Consider the following 23,251-nt stretch of genomic DNA (forward strand, 5'->3'; position numbering starts at 1 on the left):
AGCATTGGAGGGAATTGGTCTTAAGTTTCTCTCTCTTAAGACAGTGCTTTCATTGCTTTTGTAACGGCCAAGCGTGTGAGTGACTTTCTTTGCCTGCTATCCCGTCTTGTTTGCAGTTCGCTGCAGGACTCACTAAGTTTCCTTTCGCCCTAACCCGGCCAGCGCCGCCGCTCCCACCACGCGCATCACGCACTGTGAGTAGGGCACCAAGTGCTGAGGGGGCACCAAAAATAGCCTAATGAATTTTTTTTTTAAATGCCGGTATTATTTCATTAGCCTATAGAAATATTAGGCACATTTTAGCCATGTATATGTAACAAAAAAGGGGGAACAAGAAAGATATTTAATAATTGCTCTAGTCTAGTCTAGAAAGTAGATTTACATTTATTTATTCATTTAGCAGATGCTTTTATCTAAAGCGACTTACAAATGAGAACAATAGAAGCAGTTAAACTAACAGTAGGGCAACAATATGCAAGTGCTATGCCTATGACCCTTCTCAGTTTAATCTAACGCAGAATTTTTTTATTTTTAATAATAGATAAATAAGGAATAAAGGGGGAGAACTCCTTGGCTGCCATGCTTTCAGTTATAAATGTTTATAATGTTTTTCTGGTATAAGATTCTTTGTTTGAATATTTTGTCTCTTTCTATACTGATCCTTTTTCTTCGTATTTCTAAATTATTGCAGGGGCAATGCTGAGATACGTACGAGGAGGAGCACAAGGCCAAGAGGAAGATACAGATGACGAGCAGGAGGAGCAGCCATGTACAAGCAGTTCAGGCACACATCAACCCCAGCTGGACAGCAGGTCTGTAGACTCCACAATAGGACCAAGCCCTGATCAACCACCCTCATCCAGCAGTTTAGGGACAGATACACAACAGATAACCACCACATCTGAAAGCACAAGTCCTGTCATTGAGAGTCCATCAGCAGGTGACAATGTAGAGACCTGTGTGCCCCCTCCAACTGATCCTGCTTTTTGTCCGTCAAGGGTTTTAGATGCAGATCGTGTTGAAATAGTACAAAGAGGCCCATTTAAAGTCCCATCAGATTTTAATTTTCCAAAGGGACTAGATGGCAGGGCGTTTTATAGTAGCCTACAATTCAAAACGCTCTCAAATGGAGAGAAAATCATGAGAAGTTGGCTTGTTTACTCACAACAGAACAATGCTGTGTTCTGTTTTGCGTGTAAGCTTTTCAGTTTGAAAGCTATAAAGCTGACTGCAGAGGGCCACAGTGACTGGTCCAACATAAACAGTAGTTTGAGGAGTCATGAATGTAGCTCAGACCATGCCCAGTGCATGTTTAAATGGAGAGAACTGGACATGCGTTTACAGACAAATATGACAATAGACCACCAGGAACTGACATTGCTGGAGGCAGAAAAAAGAAGATGGCGAGATGTTCTCAAACGCTTACTTAAAATAACCCTATCTCTTGCCTCAAGGAATTTGTCATTTAGAGGCTCTTCACAGTGTCTGTATGAGCCAGACAATGGCAACTTCTTAAAGGAAGTGGAGCTTTTAGCCAGTTTTGATCCCGTGATGGAGAACCACGTGACCAAGATAACTGATGAAAGCTCCCGAACGCATTATCTTGGACAGCAGACACAAAATGAACTGATCCAGATCATCTCCACCAAAACATTACAAACAATCCAGACACTGATTCAGGAAGCGAAATATTTCTCCATTATTCTTGACTGTACACCTGATATAAGCCACAAGGAACAAATGTCCCTCATCGTGCGAATTGTTGATTTGGTGCCAAAGCCAAATATCAAGGAGTATTTCCTTGGTTATATGGAGGTGGTTGAAACAACTGGCCTGAACCTGTCTACTGTCCTTCTAGACAAGTTGAAGGAACTCAGCATTCCGTTTGATAATTGCCGCGAACAGGCCTACGACAATGGAGCAAACATGAAGGGGAAAAAGCAAGGAGTTCAGGCCCGACTGCTACAACTTAATTCGAGGGCGTTGTTTGTTCCCTGCGCAGCTCATTCGATTAATCTTGTCATAGCTGATGCTGCTAAGTCGTCCAGGGATGCCACTGGCTATTTTGGCTATTTGCAGAAGCTATTTTGTTTCTTCTCAGGAGCTACACAACGATGGAGCATCTTGAAAAAACACATCAACCTGACTGTGAAATCATGGAGTGATGTGAGGTGGGAGAGCAGGCTTAAGAGTGTCACAGCTGCCAGAAGCCAAATTAAAGAAATAAGAAATGCGCTCATCGAGGCTAGGCAAACTGTCAATGACTCAGTTGCAAAAATAGAGGCTCAAGCCCTGGCAGAAGGGGTGGCATTTTTTAGATTTCTGATCTGTTCTGTTGTCTGGTGTGAAATTCTTACGACCACTAACCAAGTAAACAAGCTTCTGCAGATTAGTTCAATGCAGCTTGACATTGCTGTCAGGCTCATTGACAATGCCAAAACCTCCCTCTCCAGATACAGGCACTCTGGATTTGCTGAGGCAGTGTCATCTGCCGAGGAGCTTTGTGAGGCCATGAACATAGAGCCAGAGGTCAAGGAGAAAAGGCTCAGGAACACAAAAAGGCAGTTTGCATATGAGACTGCTGACGAGCCCTTCAGTGATGCCCTCAAAAGGCTTGAGGTAACATTTTTCAATAGTGTTGTGGACTCAGCTTTGATGTCACTGCAGGAGCGTTTTGAGACCATGACCCAGGTCAGAGACAAATTTGGAGTGCTGCTTGATTTCAGTAGAGTGCACGGAATGTCCAAGGAGGACTTACAAAAAAATTTGCATTGAAGTGCAGAAGACACTGACTGAGGAAGGAAATTCTGATATTGATGGACTTGAGATGGTTCAGGAAATCATCAACCTTCCTCAACTGTCCCCACAGACAACTGCCTTGGAGTTGCTCACATTTCTCCATGAGAATAGCCTTCAAGAGGTGTATCCAAATCTCTGGGTTGCTCTTAGAGTTGCATTAACTCTCCCTGTTACAGTTGCCTCTGCTGAGCGAAGTCTTTCAAAACTAAAGCTCATTAAAACATACTTGCGTTCAACAATGGGGCAGGAACGTCTGAGTGGTCTCGCTGTCATCAGCATCAATGGTGAAGTGGCTCAGAAGCTGTCATATGATGACCTAATTAGTGATTTTGCAGCGAGGAAATGCAGACGTGTGGTTCTATAGAGCCTCCCAAAACTGGTGGTAATGCTTGATCTATACAGAATAGCATTATGGCTTCCTCAAAATGTATGTCTTTGGTTTATTTTGACAACATTTGGTCTAAGAAGATTTTGCACTTTACTTGAATGTGTGTTTTTAGCTGTTCAACATAGCCTACTGTGTTTACAAAGTAAGTAAAGTTGTGACTTTTAGTCCTCTAAATCTTTGTTTTATTTAAGAAGACTGACTATTCTTGTTTGTACTTATTGATGATTATTTAATTTAATTTATTTAAAGTGACATTGAATTAGCAAAAAAAAAAAATTCTGGATTATTTTGATATTTTTTTTATTGTGCTATCCTGTTTACTGTTTACAAAGTCAGCAAAGCTGTGAAGATTTTACTTTCTCTTTTTAGTGTTCTTAAGTTTTATACTGTGATGCTGCTATTGTGTGTTATTGGTATTGAGTTATGTTTGGTAATAAAAAGTTAAACTGGCAAAAACAAACTTTTTTTTTTTCTCGGGGTCGGGGTGGGGGGCATCATAAAGGAATTATGCTTAGGGCACCAAAATGTCTAGCAGCGGCACTGAACCCGGCTTTTGTGCCTAAAGTAGTTGACTCAGCGTATAGGTATCTATCTACTAAACTGGAAGCTTTTCTCCCACCTGACTTCTCTCCGGGGAGCAAAGATTGAATTCATTATGTCTGGTACGAGCACTTCATATGAATGTGAATGGAACAGCAGGTTTTAGGACTCATGACCAGCTGTTTGTATCATGGTCTACTCTTTACAAAGGGAAGCCATTGTCTTGTCAACAGCTGTCTCGTTGGATCATTGAGGCTATATCTTTAGCCTATCGTTAGCCTATATTTGTAAGGGTCTTCAACACCCTAAGGGCTTGAGAGAGTACTCCCCGGGGCATGGCTACATCCTGGACTTTATCCAGAGAGATTTCAGTTCAAGATATTTGTTCAGCAGCAAGTTGGGCTATGCCACATAGGGAGCTAGTTGTTCCATGCCCATTTAATTGTTATGGAGCTTAGCAGTGGTATAAGTGCAATCCAGGAGTGGTACATAATGTCACAGTTCGCAGGTCTGTGGATTTGTTCTGTTGTTTGGTGTGTGTGTGTGTCCTTGCTGTCATGTGTGTTGCTGGGCAACTCATGAGCGCTGATGAACGCTCAGCTCCAGCTGCAGCTCATCCGCGCTGCTATATCTTGTCTCTGTGTTTGTTCGTTCAGTGTTTGTTTTTTCTCTTTGCTTACACTGTGTTCCTTGCAGTTCTGCCTTTCTTTTCCTGAGTTCCAGTCACTCAGTTCGGAGTGGATGTTTATCTGTCTAAGTGTTCCTTGTTGGATTGCCTTCGGAGATCTGCCCATTGTAGTACATGTGCTGCCAAGGACCAGCTACACCTAGACTTCCCTGACCAGTCATTGTTCTATTGCTTTATGAGCTTCCTAAAAAAAGGATTTTCATTTGCAATTGAATCTCAAGTTATCTATCCTGACATAACAATCCGACCACTGATGGATTCAGCAACTGGTGAGTGGAGGAACGTCATTGCTAATAACAATGTTCATATGGATCAACAGGATGAACAGATATTGGCTACGGGTTGTGTGGTGCAAGTCTTGGTGGCACAGGTGTCGGAGGTTACTGCCCAGCTCCAACGTTTAGGATCGGACATCAACGGAGCGCCCACTGTGCCTACCCAGCCGTCTGATTCCCCTTGCAGGCACGATCAGATCATCATACCGAGCCTCGTCTTCCACCTCCTACTTAGTATGCTGCTGAGCCACATTTATGCAGAGCTTTTATTACTAAGTGCTCATTGTTTTTCACTCTTCAACCCACATCTCTAACTATGGAGCAATTCAATCCAATCACCATGCTGCGCCTCTGTCCAGTATTTCTCAGAGGAGCTTAAGAGAGTGTTTGATCGATCCATTTCGGGACGTGAGGCAGCTCGGAAATTGACAGATCTGCAACAGGGAAATCGTTCAGTTACTGACTATTCCATTGATTTCCGCACTCTAGCGGCAGAGACTAAATGGAACAAGGAGGCACAGTGGGACCACTTCCTCCATGGGTTGGCTGACCGTGTCCAACGGGAGATTGTCGGGCTGGATTTACCCACAACTCTGAATGGACTGATCGAGTTGGCGATTAGAGTGGACAGCTGTCTGCAACATAGTGATCAACAAAGATGTGCTAGTTCGTATCCAGAGGTGGGGTTCGCCGTTGACACGGTCAGTCCATTTCAGATCTTGAACCCATGCAGGTGGGCAGAACCCAGCTGACCAGGGAAGAGAGGGATCATCGATGGACCAACGGGATATGTTTATACTCTGAGCGAGCGGACATTTTGTTACAAGCTGTCCGGTAAAAGCAAGAGTCCATCAGTAGACGTGAGGTTATTGACGGTTGGAATTTCCTTTGAAAAAATCCTCTACAGCTACTCTCCTTCCGGTCAGACTACAGTGGGCAGGGTCCAATCAAGCTCATCACATCCGGTAACCATACAGAGGAGGTAAGACTATTGTTGATCAATTCCCCTCTGGCTCCTGTGGTGTTGAGTCATCCCTGGTTATCACGGCACAATCCCCACATAGGCTGGCAACAGAACACTATTCGTACTTGGAGCAGTTTTTGTCATGCGTCTTGTTTGGTGTCTGCCTGTTCTTCCGTGCTGTGTTTTGTGTTTCAGGAGGAATCCATGGACCTGTCTAATGTACCCAAGGAGTACCTGAACCTGAAGAAAGTGTTCAGTAAGTCTCGAGCTGCCTCTCTTCCTCCACATCCTCCCTATGACTGTGCCATAGACTTATTGCCAGGTACATCTCCGCCAAAGGGCAGATTATACTCACTCTACGTTCCAGAAAGGGAATTCCATGAATAAATATATTTCTGATTCCTTGGCAGCCAAGATCATCCACCCTTCCTCATCTCCTCTGGGCGCTGGGTTTTTCTTCGTGGGTAAGAAGGATGGTTCCCTGCGACCTTGCATTGACTATCAGGGGCTGAATAACATCACAGCAAATAATACATATCCTTTGTCCCTGATGTCTTCAGCTTTTCGAGCAGTTGCAGGGAGCTTCCTTTTTTATGAAGTTGGACCTTCTCAACGCTTATCATTTGGTTCGTATCTGGGAGGGGGATGAATGGAAGGCTTTTAATAACCCCAGGGGGCACTTTGAACATTTGGTCATGCCTTTTGGGCTGTCCAATGCTCCCGTGGTCTTCCAAGCACTCATCATTAATGTGCTGAGAGACATGGTTGATCAGTTCATATATGTTTTCATGGATGACATATAGATTTTTTCCTCATCTCTCCAGGAACATATTCAGCACGTCAGATGAGTGCTTCAGAGGCTGTTAGAGAATGGGCTTTTTATCAAGGAGGAGAAATATGTGTTTCATTGTTTGACTCACATCGAACACAACTATGATATTGGTAACAGAGAACTGTTGGCAGATAAGTTGGCCTTGGAACAGTGGCGTCATTGGTAGAGGGGGCGGGGGTACCTTTTATCATCTGGACTGAACACAAGAACCTAGAGTATATTAGATCCGCTAAACACTTGAACTCTAGGCAGGCTCGGTGGGCTCCACCGAGCCGTTTATTTGTGCCTGAGAACTTGCGGTCCGATGTCGTCCATTGGAGTCATTGTTCTAAGATCGCTTGTCATCCAGGGGTCAGTCGTACTGGTTATATGGTTAACCCTCTGAAGTCGATTAACGCGGATACGCGTTTTGAGTCATTTTCTCCTGATAACCCCGAAAAGAACTTAAATTACACTTTCAGTTTTAATCGTATAGATAAGAGCAATACATCAATCGAATCTGTAAAGGGTCTACTTTTTTTTGGATACAGACATAACAACAACAAAACTTTGTGCACTTATAAAATAAAGATTACAAACAAGGTGTGCTGTCTGCAGCCTTTGTCTGCGCTGATCTTTATTTACAAACACGTCATTAAAATGAACTGTAACTCCGTGAATACTCAACGAAAATACATGAGAGAGATATCTATAGAAAGCTTGACATGTCTACTTTTAAACTAAACAAGTGCCGCCGATATTCTGTGATAAAGTAATCCATATGAAAACCACGCGATGTCTGTTTTTCATGTCTCCCTTCATTATATCTAATGTGACCACGCCCCGCGCTGAACGTGCTATTCAGATTCAGATTCGCGGCTTGAATACGCCCATAACAGAAGAAAAAGCAGCCAGACTATTCTTCAAGTTTTTATTTTACTGTTTGCTTCGCGATGAGAGGAATAAGACATAATTCACTCCAAAAAGATGTCATGTGGTTGAGGATTTGAGAAATGGATTTCCTCAGAAAAAAAAGAATGAAGCACTTTATTCAGCAGAGATCATAAACATGAGTAAGTCTCTTTTTATTTATTTATATACTTTTACTAGTTTTCACATAACGTGTAAACATTTTACTAGTTAGACTTTTTCCAAATACTTTTTCCAAACTAAAATTCCTGACTAAATATATAATCAAGTGAAACATTATGAAGTTTCAATAACAATATACAATACTATACCATTCAAAAGCTTGATGTAAATAATATAAATGTAACAAATAAATAACTGTAGGCTAACAAATGTAAAAACAATGCTGTTCTTTCATTTTATTCCCCCTAAAAAACCTAAAAAAAATTCTCAGCTCTTTTCAACATTAATAATAATAATAATAATAATAATAATAATGATAATAATAACAACAATAAATGTTTTTTTGTAGAAAATAAGATTGTTAAAAGGATTTCTGAAGGATTGTGTGACTGGAGTAAGGATGCCAAAAAATTAGTTTGAAAGTCAGCTTTGATTGTTTCTAATAAACTGTTTAACTGCTCCCCCAGGTGGATATTAAAGTATGTTGTGTGATAATTAAATATATTCTAAATAAACTACAAACATAAAATTATATAGATTTATTTTGTTTTCACATTCTTTCTTGTAACTCCTTCCTCTCAGTGGCACAGATGACTGAAAGGCTCATTATGCAGCTCATTATGCAGCTCATTATGCAGGCCATTATGTGGGTCTTTGTCTTGAGTAAGTGAGTAAACAAGATGATTTTCACATAATTTAGAAAAAAAAATTCTAGGCTACAAGCTCCAGTTCTCAAAAGTCCCGGGAACCAATGTTCTCTATGTGTTTTTTTGCCTTATTCAAGCGTTTTAACATTTTTAGTTTTTCACTAACCACGCATAATATTTTTTTTCTAAAAAACACAATCATGTACATACATGCATTTTACATATTATTATAGCCCAGTTTGTGCTGTTTACAGTGAGATTAGACTTTACCCATTCAGATATTTATAAGAAACTGAAAAAAGCACAAATGTCAGGGCATGACAAAACTTCTCCAGGCCCCAAAAATACCCTTAGAATCCATAGGGTTAAGTAACTATTCTGGTGGCCTTCTATGGCTCAAGACATTTGTGGTTTTGCTTTGGTGTCCTCGGTTTGCGTGGTTGGTAGGACTTCCAATCGAACCCCAGCGGGGTTCCTGCAGCTGCTGTCAATTCCTTCGAGACCCTGGTCCCATATTGTGCCAGATTTCGTCTTAAATTGGTTTGGATATTTTTTGTATTTTCTAGTTCGGGGAACAGACACAATGGTTTAGCCAGTCTGTCTGCTTCCTGACCTGGGCCCCAGTTAGTCAAGTATAAACACTAAGACTATTTGCCATATTTCTAGTGAGAAGAGCGGCACCACCCCAGGAGGGATGAAGACCTTCTCTTTTCAACAGGTCAGGTCTGCCCCAAAAACGTGTCCAATTGTCTATTAAACCTATTGGTTATTCTTTGGGCACCACTTAGACATCCAGCCATTGAGTGATGACATTCTGCTATATATCTCATCACCACGGTAAGCAGGGAGGGAACCAGAGCATATTACAGCATTTAACAAATTCACACAATGAGGGCAGGAACAGAAAAGACAAAATAAGGACATGGAAACACATGAGGAGCAAAACACACACAACACACGGAACAGAGTATGACACTAGTTAACACGTTTATATATATAAACTTGTGAGAAGCAAAGTTCCTAGTACTAAGCCTTGTGGTACTCCATACTGTACTTTTGATCAATATTTTACCTCGTCATTAACTGCTACAAATTGATGATGGTCAGATAAGTAAGATCTGAACCATGACAATGCAAATCCTCTTTAATGATAACATACAAATGATATATTGTCTCATAATTGCCCCAGCCCTTGCTTTTGTAGAAAGCATAAAACCCTGCATCTTGCATGCAAATGTTAGTCTAAAAAGGAATAGGTATTGTATTATATCAGATGCATTATTGAATGACAATAATTTATCACATGCAAAGCTTAAAGCCACTGGACATCACTGGCTAACGGCTCAGCTAATGGTGTTGTTTTATGGGTTGTACAGGTCACACACACACATACACAAAAAATATTGATATAGAATTGCTGTCCAGACACCTGACTGGAATGGAAAGAGCCATGCAACTAGGAGCCTCACCTAAGTGCATCCCTGCTGCATATGATTTTGTGCTCAAATGAGCTGTGTCTTCTTGGAATAAAAATACATGAAAGAGTTGGTCAAAGCCCAAAGGATTAATGTTGTTCTGAGACAAGAAGTTTAATCTTTGAAGCATTGAAAGTGCACTATTGAGGTATTGCACTATTGTACTATCAGCACTACTGGGGTATAAGTGAATCATGAGTTGTGGCTCATGAAAAAAGCAGAATAGACGTATAACAAAGGATGGTCTGCTCTACAGAAACAGTAAAACACCCTCTGGAGAAAAAGTGTCCCAGCTTGTCCTTCCTGGTGTCCCACACTTCAGAGAGTCTGTGTGTAGGTCCTACGCGATTACATGGGTAGGTTGGGCATAGAAAGTATCACTGATCCTGTCAGGATTAAGATCTACGTGCATGGCTTGTAAAGTGGAACAATGCATCAAGAATTCTGAGAAGTGCATTACTATTAAAACAGCTTGCACTAAAGATGTGCCATTGGGCAACAGACCACTGGATCTGGTGTATTCAAGAAAAAAATTCAATAGAGTTCTGTGGCATATTTGTGGTTGACAAAAATGTCCAACTTACAAATGTACATGGTGAAACAGGTAGAGTGGGAGTAAAAACCATTCAGCACAAATACCTCCTACACATTTAACAGTCTGTCAGAAAACTGGACTATCCTGCCCCTTCAGTCAAGATGAATGTGAAAAGGGATTCTAATGGTAAAATAACAATTGCCAAGTGCATTGGTTTCCTAGCATTAAAATTTAATATATCAGTTAATATAATGTAGGTTTCTAGAGCAACATGTTATTTAGGTCTGTTTCACAAAGTTTTTACAAAGCACATTTTGATTGGCATATTTTATCTATTAACCTATGTTACACTGAACATCCTGCACCACAAATAATGCACAGCTCAAGAGTATGTTAAAGGTGTGATCTTTTTTATGTTTTGAGGACTAGATAATTGGTCATAGTTAGTTCATAATGTCTGTTCTAATTTACCATAAAGTCCTCAAAAAAAAGTGTGGGGGGGGGGGGGGGGGTCGTATTTTGGAGATTATGTTAGCTAAAATTACTTGGCTAACATTTGATTACAAACAGTATCAATCTAAAATCATAAGTCCTGCAGTCTTCACAATACATGTGATATTATTTGTAAAGTCAAACACCATAACATTGCCACTTGGTATTGAAACTCCTTAATTCCTTTTCTTGTCCTTCTTCGTTCTCTTAGAGGATTCATTGCAGATGGAGCGCACAGTCAGTTGTTGCTTAGTGATGCTCCTGTTCAAGTAAGCCAGATATGCACAGATGATTCACAGTTAGGCCGTTTAATACAAATTAAGGAAAAGAAGATTATTTGCACTAAATCTGTGCAGATTTGTCTTACATGAACATCCCCTGCAAAGTGAACATAATTTATGAATTTATTGACAGCGTTATCCTATGGAGGAAAGACAGTGCTACTTAAAAATAAAATGAAGAATACATTTATTGATTTATGAATTAAAACATAAAAATTTATACAAATGAATCACTTTTAAAATGGACAAATTAATATTATTTAAAACATTATTTTTAAGACACTTATTTAATTAGTGTATTTAATTATAGTTTAAAGGGGTCATATGATGTTGCTCAAAAGAACATTATTTTGTGTATTTTGTGTAATGTAATGTGTTATGTGGTTTAAGGTAAAAAAAAAAAAAAAAAAAACATTATTTTCCATATAATGTATATTATTGTTTCTCCTCTGTGTCGACGTCAACTTTTACAAGGCTCATCGGTCTGAAAAGCGAGGTGTGCTCTGATTGGCCAGTTATCCAGTGCGTTGTGATTGGGCAAATGTTTCAAGTGTCGAACGGAAATGTTATGCCCCTCAACATATACTGTCATGACATGTCCCGGTCAGAAAACTGGCATGACAGGACAAAAACAATAAAACCCATTAAAAACAAGGCAGTTTTTGCATCCGTTGGGAACAGAATGACTGACTATTGTCTTTTTAATGCATTGCGTTGCATAACGCACCGTGTAAACATAAAACCATGTCTGAATTTTTGATCAGAGAAATGATAAACAACCACCACTATTCCACACTGCTCAAAACTCGCATTTGAAACATCAGTGGCAAATCCTTTACATATGTAAACCTACTTACATATCATGAGTCAGAAGCGCCGACTGTCTGGCTTTACGAAAAATAACCATGGTTTTATTATAGTTAAACTGTAGTAACCCATGGTTTTTTGGCGTGTTGACTACCATTTGTATAACCACAGATTTACTACAAATACCATGGTTAAACTATGGTTAATTTAGCAAAACCATGGTTAATTTGTGGTTACCATGGTTTAACTATAGTAACCATGGTTTTTTGGTTTTATTTGTAGTAAAACCATGGTTCATTTTCATAAGGGGTGGAACAGCCGGCAACCACATTTGATCCACAGCACAAAATATATGTATTTCAGTGACCAGCACAGATCAGCTGTAGGCATGACAAAGCAGATATTATGCTTGTTTGGAAGGACAAACAAAGTAGTTTCACTTCCACAATGAAACACACAGCATCTCCACGAAATGGTGCCAGTGGCAACAGAGAGAATAAAAGTTTTTTTATTCGCCATCTTTCTGTGTGTGAACATTTGGGCAGAGTTTTGTAAATCTTACCACATGGTGATGTAGAGATGTGGGGGCATGTTAGAACGAGACATTTTAGGGGGCGTGGCAGAGTCTTAAGTTTTTAATAAAGAATTCTCTTTGGATTTAAGACATTAGACATCAAATTTGCAGATATTCTTTATTCATCAAAAGCTTGTAACGCTCCAAAGAGAAAGGAAAATTTTAAACCGCATCATATGACCCCTTTAATAAAAAAATAAATACATAAAATAATAAAAATAAACATTTTTAATGAATAAATTAAAAACTGTTTAATGAATTCATGTTTTAAAACGTGGATTAATAAAACAATAAAAAAGTACATTAATAAATATTTTTAAAACCACATTTTAAATCGCAATTTAAAAATGCATTTGCCAAATGCTTTTCTTTATCCATTTGTCAATTGATTTAAAAAATGCCATTGGACAGTACACACATGGGAGCAACCAATCAACTTTCGCCTTAATTTGAAGAGCCAACCCCTTTCTCGCTTGTAAATATAACACACTGTCATTGGACAGTGAGAAGAGCTTTACAGCGGGAGTATGAGACCGATTCAAGCAACCAATGTAAGGGGAATCTGAACGTGTTTGGAGAGGGATTGTGGATGATTTGTTACCTTTAGCTAATTTCTGTGAAATAAATTATTTTAGTAATCTCACTGCATGGCTATAATAAAATCAATAGTTATACAAGCTTTACAGTTTGCCAATGTGTTATATTTAAATGTTCTTCTGAAATGTTAAAAGTAATTTTATTTAAAACACATCAGACTTTTAACCCAAATGGTGGAGTTGGTCCCTTACTCGTCGAGCGCTGTGATAGCTCTTCAAAGCTTTCTCCAGTTTAAATTTACTGCTAAATAAAGTTGTTGCACAATGTTAAAACTGACTGTGGTAGTTATGTGGTAGTCACTAATTCACCACTACATAAGGGAAAGCTGAAACTGCTTTGTATGTAGTATGTGTATGTGTACACGTGCGTCTACTGAAATATTGTGCAATTAAAGATCACAATAGGGTGCAAGATATGTTATTTTTTATCTATAATTTAATATACAAGTAGACCAAATGTGAGCACAGTGCAGCTGTACTAGAAAATATGCGACAAATTTTCGTTTATTTGTAAAGTACAACAATGAAAAGAAAAATAAATGCATGTTTAAATGCATAACATAACTTTACATTCTTACATTATTTTCCTTTGTACAGAGCTCGATTAAGATATGACACAAGTATTCAGAACATTAAGTAAAGAGATCGAAATGAAGCATATATATATATATGTGTCACTGCCACACCTTGTCCTCGCTCCGACTGGGCCTCGAACTCTGGACACATTAACAAGGAGGCTAAATGACTGCAGCCACTAGTGTCTGTCGCTAGTGCGTCTCTTGAGATTGGGGAGTGAGGTTTACCTGCACAGCACCTACTCGCTGGCATCCGTTACACTCACCCCCCCAAACCTCACTCCCATACGGGTCACGGCACCAACGTACCTGGTCTCTTATCCTCTCTGCGTTGTGTTGTGTCAGTAAAGCTTTTGTTTAATAAATCGTCTCCCATTCATCAATTTATTCACTGAGAAAACACATTACCTAACAGAGTGAGTTGATATAGGCCTATTCCAACATATTCAACACTCCTGGCTGGCTCGCTGGCCTTACACACGTGAACTGATAAGTGCAAAAGAGTTGAACAAATTCAAAATATATAACCCATGGTTCAAAATAATGCATTCTCACAAAATCAAAACATAACATCAAACTGAGAAAATACAGTAACAAAGTGAGTTGATACAGGCCTATTCCTGCATATTCGACACTCCTCTTCACCAACATCCAACAATTTTCTTGATATTGAAAATGTTATTGCTTAATATATCACACATTTCATTAACAGACAGACAGAATTACAGAGCTATAAATCACACGACTTACCACTGGTCTCACACATGTGAACTGATAAGTGTGATAGAGGGTGTACAGCACAAAGAACCAGTCAACAATAAGAAGCCCTTTAACCCCTATTCTGTCCAACCATCCTCCAGTGCGATTAGTTAACATTCTTAGAAAGTGGAGACACAATATATTGTATATACGGTATACAACTCTGTTACATAAGTAACCAATAATAATAGCCTAATAATAATATATTATGGGGAAAAGATGATCAGTTAATGGACAAGACTGTAGGATGGAAAAAAATGTTTTCTTGCAGGCCTAATTTATATTATGCACTTTATGTAACATTTATTCATGATAAACTTCATTTGAATGCTGACTATCGCACATTATAAAGTCCGGTAGCCAAGGCATGTGGTTAATATAATAATAATTTAATAATAAAATATTTTCGATAATAAATAATATAATTTCTTAATTCAAAATAAAATGTCAATGAACAAATCTCTGATAATCTCGGGTTGCTATGGTCACGCAGGTTTGTTTATTCATTAAACTCATGGCACAAGAAAAACACGTTCCCTCAACATAGCATCTGGAGGACACGAGATAAGGATGTTGTTACGTCATCAAAATGACACATTCCCACAAGTTATCATGTTACCAAACTAAGTGATCTATTATAGATCAGTGACGTGAACCCATACGGAAAGGTAATATATTCACATATATGTGGAGCACTGTTAAATATATTGAAATATATTTTAAAAATACACATGTTGCGTGTGAGTGTTTAGATGAAATTATATTCATGCCTCAGATCATTTTTAATCAATATGTTTTTGCAGTGAAGCAATGCATTTTGCTTCTACACTATGTTTACCATTTGTAAAGATATTATATTACATTATATTATTATATAGATCCTATATTCTCATTCAATTTAGGCCTACTAGCAACTTAATATGTTATCAAGTTTCTAATTTTATGTATTATTTGTGTAAACGCTGAGTAACTGACCATGCCTCATTTCAAAGTGTATCAGTATATAATGGTCACCTGCCGTGCCAGACCAATGGAGAAGCAAGGAATTATAAGTAAGATTTTCTAAACTTTAAATGAAGTAAAGTGTTTGGTCAAGTAGACTTTGTTGCTTGTGGAAACCTCACAAACGCCTGAAAGGTGCTTAAAACTTAAATCTTATTTGCACTTTTGAAAACTGTTCACCTAAGGCTAAACTTCAGTCTGGCAGAATTTTCTGCACACTTCACAACAAAAGTCAAAATGAGCATTGTGAATGTAAAAGCTTCACATTACATTTATAACAACCCTTGTTAATATGTGAATTATATTTCAGGGCTGTTTGTGAAGACAGAAAATCGAGAGATGTTGTTACTACCTGGACTGAAGTCTTTTGTTTATTTTTTTCTTTATTAAGTAATAATAACTTAAATACAGGTAATTTACAAAATTAAAGTTCTTTGAAAGTTAGTTTTTATTACATAATAAAAGTTTGTTTTATAGCAAAAGCAGATAACTCCACATTTAATGTTTTAGAGTTAAAAAATAACACTTGTTTAATATTTGTAATCTCCTCAGAGGACGATGTAGATGCCTGAAAGGTTGTTGTTGTGATCATAGATTGTATGTATGTGATTCCATGTGATATACAGTGCTTTTCCCTCAACATTGTAACGTGCTACTTTTGCAAGGTTCATGAAAACGTTTCAGCTTTTATTTTCCTTTTTACACCCTGAAGAACATATCACAGGTTCATCAAGTTCGTCAAAATTATCCATCGTGGATCACTTATAGTCAGCTTTGACAAAACTCCTCTCAGGTAGCAAGGTTAAAATCAACAAGTGCACGTGTCAGCTTCTGCAGTAAAACATGAACTCGCAATGCCTTGAAAGTGGACAATACAAGATTTTTTGACCCAAATATTTAGGGTTCAGATCGCGCTATACGTGGAGATTAATAAACTTTTTTTTTTTAAGTGGAAGTTATTGATTTATAGGGTATATATATATATATAAATTATGTATATTTTTCCCAAAGCATCTAAAAGCCATTTCACACTTGCCATACTCCCAACAGGGTGAATACACTGACCAAACAAAACACAATTTGTGTGAAATGACCATAATGCTGTATGTCAGGTGTACAATTCATTTAACATTGTTTACTATAATACATCTATTCAGAAGTTTCCCCCACATTTGCTGTACATTTATAAAGTGATATCTTTGTCATAGTATTCTTTCAATGGTTAACTAACTCATTAAGACTTATTAAGACTCTCTTGCTCCCACCTACTGGCATTACAATGTAATTACAATGTAACCTGCAACGTTAAAAAGATTTTTGCATAAGAATTCCAATTAATTATTGGAAGTGGGCTGGTTAAGGGCCTGATTAGCTGATGCATTACAATGCTTGATTTGGGTTCAATAGGGGAGCATGTAATTAGTTGAGAAATTGTGCATAGTTAATGATGGCTCTTAAATATTTAAATACAGTGTGTTGAATGCCTACTAGAGGTCTGCTACCTGGGTCAGGTTTAGGTTAATGTTCAATGAATAGCTTTGGGATCGGGTCGGGCTTGGGTTTGTAACTAAAGTAAAACTATATGCAGTAGGCTACACTGGTTTCATAGATGCACAGACACACAAATATTGCACACAGATATTTGCGTCCACACACAGCATGGACACTTTGATTAGTTAAATAGCTTCGACAAGCTACTGACTCCCAACTTTATATTTCTCTGCAATAAGTGGGTAAAATCGCAGTCTTTGAAGTAACTAAGCCTCATTGCTTGTAGAAAAAGTCATGCAGACGCAAGTTCACAGACATAACTTTCATCCCTCTATCTCTTTTTCTCTCTAATTCAAATAAATAAAATGATTAAATCATCTCTTACCACAATGCATTTATGTGTCTGATATAAAGCTTAACTGATGGAAATTATCATAATTTGCACGGTGAAAGAATTATTGTCTTGTTGTATTCAACAAGAGTTTTCCAGTTTTTCAGGGTCCAAATTTTGTTTGTATTATATTTATTATGAAGGGGCAAATTATAATCTCGATACTGAAAACATTTACATGTGTGAAGATTTAATTTATTTACTGTACGGGAATATATTCTATGAAACATGTCTAAGTTGTTAACATGTTTATGTTTTAAAATATATTTGGATTTATAGAAATCTAATATATTTACATTTACAGAAATGTAATATGTTAACAAATATTAGAAATTAATATATGGACAAATATTGCAAATGTATATATTTACATAGTCTGATATCTAAATATATTTACATAAGTATATGTAAATATTTCCAATAAAAATATATTTTCATACTATATGTTAAAATGTTAAAAAGCGGCCAAAATCAAATATTTATATATATTTGTAAATTACATATATTGTATAAAATATATTTTCTTCTATTTGAATTTAAGATATTTAAATATATTCAAATATGTTTATTTAAAATATATATTTAAATCTATGTGACTTCTGTATGGCAACCGACAATTTATCTCCCGGGCACCGTAATTTTCTATTTTCCGTAATTTATGGCTTTGGTTTTGTTTCTTTCTTTTCTTTTCTTTTTTTTTTTCTTTTTTTTTTTAGGGGTTAACCACATAAATTCACCCATTTCTCCCGAAAACATAAAAATAAGTCACCGTTAAACTAGAAGAACAGAGTGAACTTTCTAGTTACCAACACTACACAACCATACGAATAACACGTCGCCAGCCTTTAATTGAAAGGATTATTATTGGCGGTTTCATTGGTCCCCGAATGCAGTTTTGGGCGAAGCTGATGCTGAGAGTTCTCTCGCTCTCTGTTCTCATGCTCGAGTCCACGTGAGAACCGAGAGATCTGCGTGAGTTGTGTAAGAGCTGCAGATTCAACAACTCTCCACAAACCTGTTTATGCTCAACTAAATGACAGAACCACGCTTTATGCAAAAGTAGACTTTAGAAAAGTAGAAATTCGGCACGAAGAACAACAATACAGAAATAAAGGAGCTGTGTAGATCGTGCATATTATGGATAATTTCCGTGAATTCAAACGTGTTTTTCATTACTGGCCTTTGTAGCAGTCATTCACTACAGCCCGCCTCCTCGCGAGAAAACTCATCCATTGGCTCATTCGTTCTGCGTTCCTAGAGGCCAGCCGTCCTGCCAATCTTCTGTTCTGCATTCCCATTGGCTGATCAGAACAAACAGAGGCAGGAGCTGGTGAGGAAATGCGCTTCCTTGTCTGTGTGTGTCAGACGGTGCGGAATGGCGAGCTAAACTGTTTGACAAAACCCAGTCAGTCAAATCCAGTAATCTGCTCCATGGTTCGTGTGTTTCACTAACTGAATGACTTGAGGTAGAAGCGTGATCTCCTGCTGAGTGTGGCGATGATGACCGCGGAGCTGGACAGTCGCTTCTACGCCGATAACCTGCTGACCAGCGAGGACTGGGGTGAGTGACGTCACGGCCGATGGTTTGTAGAACGAGCCTGTGGTAATGTATTAATAGTGCTGATGACGACACCGCAGGGAGCGGGTCTGGAGTCACTCCGCATCGAGTTCACATGTGGAGGCTGGAAAGACGCACCAGAAAGGCCCCCCCCCCCCTTTAGATCTCAAAAACATCATGTGGCATGTTTAGTGTGCTGTGTTGTTTCTGAAGCAGCTGCTCTGAACGTGTTGTGATTCCTGTCTGAGATCCGTCTGGGTCTCTCTGGAGAGGACAGAAGATCGGCTTGAGATCAACGAGAGATTGCCGTGAGATCGGCATGAGATCAGTGTGAGATCAGTGTGAGATCAGCGTGAGATCGGCATGAGATCAGCGTGAGATCGGCATGAGATTAGCGAGAGATCGGCGTGAGATCAGCGAGAGATCGGCGTGAGATCGGTGTGAGTGTGAAATCGGCGTGAGATCTGTGTGAGATCGACGTGAGATCAGTGTAAGATCAGTGAGAGATCAGCGAGAGATCGGCGTGAGAACAGCGTGAGATCGGTGTGAGATCGGCGAGAGATCAGTGTGAGAACAGCGTGAGATCGGCGAGAGATCAGTGTGAGATCGACGTGAGATCAGTGTAAGATCAGTGAGAGATCGGCGTGAGATCAGCGAGAGATCGGCGTGAGAACAGCGTGAGATCGGTGTGAGATCGGCGAGAGATCAGTGTGAGAACAGCGTGAGAACAGCGTGAGATCGACGTGAGATCAGTGTAAGATCAGTGAGAGATCGGCGTGAGAACAGCGTGAGATCGGTGTGAGTGTGAGATCGACGAGAGATCAGTGTGAGATCAGTGTGAGTGTGAAATCGATGAGAGATCAGTGTGAGATCAGTGTGAGTGTGAGATCGATGAGAGATCAGTGTGAGATCGGTGTGTGTGAGATCGATGAGAGATCAGTGTGAGATCGGTGTGAGTGAGATCGACGTGAGATCAGTGTGAGAACAGCGTGAGATCGGTGTGAGATCGGCGAGAGATCAGTGTGAGATCGACGTGAGATCAGTGTAAGATCAGTGAGAGATCGGCGTGAGAACAGCGTGAGATCAGTGTGAGTGTGAGATCGACGAGAGATCAGTGTGAGATCAGTGTGAGTGTGAAATCGATGAGAGATCAGTGTGAGATCAGTGTGAGTGTGAGATCGATGAGAGATCAGTGTGAGATCAGTGTGAGTGTGAGATCGATGAGAGATCAGTGTGAGATCGGTGTGTGTGAGATCGATGAGAGATCAGTGTGAGATCGGTGTGAGTGAGATCGACGTGAGATCAGTGTAAGATCAGTGTGAGATCAATGTGAGATCAGCGAGAGATCAGTGTGAGATCGGCGTGAGTGAGATCGACATGAGATCAGCGTGAGATCAGCGTGAGATCAGTGTGAGATGAGTGAGAGATCAGTGGGAGATCGACGAGAGATCAGTGTGAGAACAGCATGAGATCGGCCTGAGAACGGCGAGAGATTGGAGTGAGATTGGCATTAGATCAGCGTGAGATCAGTGTGATATCGGCATTAGATCAGTGTGAGATCGGCATTAGATCAGCGTGAGATCAGTGTGAGATCGGCATTAGATCAGCGTGAGATCAGTGTGAGATCGGCATTAGATCAGCGTGAGATCAGTGTGAGATCGGCATTAGATCAGCGTGAGATCAGTGTGAGATCGGCGAGAGATCAGTGTGAGATGAGCGAGAGATCAGTGTGAGAACAGCGTGAGATCGGCGTGAGCGTGTGATCGATGTGAGATCAGCGTGAGATCGGCGAGAGAACATCGTGAGATCAACGTGAGATCATTGAGATCAGCAAGAGATCAGTGTGAGATCAGCGTGAGAACAGTGTGAGATCGGTGTGAGTGTGAGATCGGCGTGAGATCGGCGTGAGATCAGTGTGAGATCAGTGTGAGATGAGTGAGAGATCAGTGAGAGATCAGTGGGAGATCGACGAGAGATCAGTGTGAGAACAGCATGAGATCGGCCTGAGAACGGCGAGAGATCGGAGTGAGATTGGCATTAGATCAGCGTGAGATCAGTGTGAGATCGGCATTAGATCAGTGTGAGATCGGCATTAGATCAGCGTGAGATCAGTGTGAGATCGGCATTAGATCAGCGTGAGATCAATGTGAGATCGGCGAGAGATCAGTGTGAGAACAGCGTGAGATCGGCGTGAGATCTGTGTTAGATCAGTGAGAGAACATTGTGAGATTGGCTTGAGATCAGCGTGAGAGGTCCACCTTTTCACTCTGAGGATAATTGAACAACTAAAGTGTGCAAACATTTATGCTCAGATGTGTACGATGTGTACTTTGTTTTGTTTAAGGTCTGTGTAAGCTAATATTAAATATGTGTTCTTAGTTTGTCCCACCACAGAAAAAGTCCCAAGTAGAAGTAAGCAGTATCCTCTGCTCTCAGATCATTGAGTCACGAGAGTTTACCCCTTCAGCTCCTAAAGCATCGTGTTTCCTTCTTATTGTAAACACATAATCTGTGCATGTCTCTGTCTCTCAGATGCCTGTCTCTACCAGTGTGAGGATATGGATGAGGATTTCACCGGAGAACTGAAATATGACACATCGGTACGTTCACCACACACTCACACACACACACACACACTCACACACACTCGGTCTCTCCAGATCCACCCGATCTGTTCTCACAGAGAGACACAGAGAAGCTTGTTTTCATCAGATAATGGCTGTGACAGACTCACTGTCCTGAAAGAGTTGGTCTGTCTACTGCAGTCAGTGATCAGGAGTGCTGTCTCTGTCTCTGTCTCTGTCTGTCAGCTGGACAGTGATCTGGTCCTCACGCTGGACCCTGATGACCCCACATCACCGTGGAAGAACCTGGATGACGACCTGACAGGTGGGACACCAGCACTTCCTCTGGATCATGCCTGTGTTTCACTGCTTCCTCTAGTTCAGGGCAAGGAACATACTCCAGGCCCATAATAAAATAATTCACACATGAGGCCACTTCAGAATTTGCTGTAATTACCGTAAGCATTACAACATAACACCAGATGCATATAATAAAATGTAATAGAAACTGTCAAATACAGTCCATGTGTACTGTAACCGCACACACACACACACACACACACACACACACACACACACACACACACACACACTCTGTGGAGAGAGTGCAGGAAGACCACACACAAATGAAGCGATCACTTCATCTTGAGACTGGCTCTCGAAAAGCAACATCAAACTGTTTGTGCTAAAAATAAGATTCTTAAGAACATTTCAAGAATTGCACTTCAGAACATTTGTACAAACGTCTTCTATACCGTATAAGAATTATATTTTAGGCTGATCTATCCCTTGATAGTAATGACAGTAGGCTGCATGTATAATAGGCGTACTGTCCCTTTAAGACCTGCACACAAACTTTTTTCTCTCAACTGTTTACTTTCATTTCAGACATAACCAGCTGAGTCTACATGTAAACCTTGTGTGTTTTGACAGTATTAGCACAAAAGATAACTTAGTTCAGTAATCAGACGCTGTTTGACAGGCTTTAGCGCACGTGTGGCGCTCAGAAGAAGCACAGGTCAGACCTGTACACCAATCAAACATTTAAAAACACACGCAGATAATGAGAGAGTAACTCTAGCGCTGAGCTCACACTGCTAGCAACAGTATTTCTTCAAAAACAGATGATTAAAAATGGGCACATGGCACACCCCTAGATCAGCTCTAACGTCACTGAATCTGCTGTTAGAAATCAACCGTCCGTTCGTCATAGCATCATGCAAAGCAATAAATGACAAAAAGCTAATTTTATCATTTGAACAAACGTCTTTGAATGGTTTCGTGGTGTTCGTTGTTGTATGTTAAAACACAATTGCAATGTTTTAACGGGCATTATGGCATTTATAATAAAATGATCCCAGATTCAACTGTGGTGTGTGTGGCTGTGCTAAACACTGTTCCTCACGTCAAACATTTGTTTTATGTAGTTTTATGACCAGTTCTTGTTCCGGAAAATTAAAGATTTAGAATATTTTTGTGTTCCAGTAGTCCTACTGTGTTTAAAGATCCGAGATTTACAGTGCATTCGATCGTGATCCGTCACGACTCTGGCGTTAAACACCTGGGGTGGAGTGATACATAACAAAAGAGTTCATATTAACCCAGTCCCTCTCTGTATCTCTGTCCTTGTTTGTAGGTGAAGTGTCAGGCTTGAAGGATGAAATGACTGTAACACAGCCTCTGCCAGTGGACATGTGTAAGTCTGAACGCTTCCCCATGCAGGTCTCTTATTACTGATATATGTATGTGTGTGTATGTATTTATTTATTTTCAGTAGGATACCAAACCTCATTAATAGTTCTAGGTAATACATTAAAGTAATTAGATGATTGCAGATGATTTCATCATCGAACAGTGTAAGGTTTGCCACAGTGCATGTAAGCTGTGTGTGTGTGTGTGTGTGCGTGCGTGCGTGCGTGTGTGTGTGGCAGTTTTCCAGGTGAAGAC

General features: G+C 39.7%; 1 protein-coding gene across 1 annotated transcript in view; it reads left to right on the forward strand.

Annotated features, from left to right (window-relative positions):
* The first annotated feature begins 696 nt into the window (after nt 1–696).
* Nucleotides 697–23,251, forward strand: part of LOC132104582 (uncharacterized) — a 41,252-nt gene continuing 18,697 nt past the window's right edge. Inside the window, exons 1-13 of the mRNA XM_059510148.1 lie at nt 697–812; nt 1,455–2,691; nt 4,735–4,924; nt 5,180–5,391; nt 5,598–5,672; nt 5,850–5,910; nt 6,065–6,118; nt 10,918–10,943; nt 18,653–18,743; nt 21,273–21,340; nt 21,551–21,629; nt 22,947–23,000; nt 23,236–23,251. The exon at nt 23,236–23,251 is cut by the window's right edge and continues 67 nt beyond it. Of these exons, the coding sequence (XP_059366131.1) occupies nt 697–812; nt 1,455–2,691; nt 4,735–4,924; nt 5,180–5,391; nt 5,598–5,672; nt 5,850–5,910; nt 6,065–6,118; nt 10,918–10,943; nt 18,653–18,743; nt 21,273–21,340; nt 21,551–21,629; nt 22,947–23,000; nt 23,236–23,251 (2,279 nt within the window). The remainder of the gene's footprint in view (nt 813–1,454; nt 2,692–4,734; nt 4,925–5,179; nt 5,392–5,597; nt 5,673–5,849; nt 5,911–6,064; nt 6,119–10,917; nt 10,944–18,652; nt 18,744–21,272; nt 21,341–21,550; nt 21,630–22,946; nt 23,001–23,235) is intronic.

The sequence above is a fragment of the Carassius carassius genome, chromosome 25 (genome assembly GCF_963082965.1).
Source record: "Carassius carassius chromosome 25, fCarCar2.1, whole genome shotgun sequence".
Classification (NCBI taxonomy): Eukaryota; Metazoa; Chordata; class Actinopteri; order Cypriniformes; family Cyprinidae; genus Carassius; species Carassius carassius.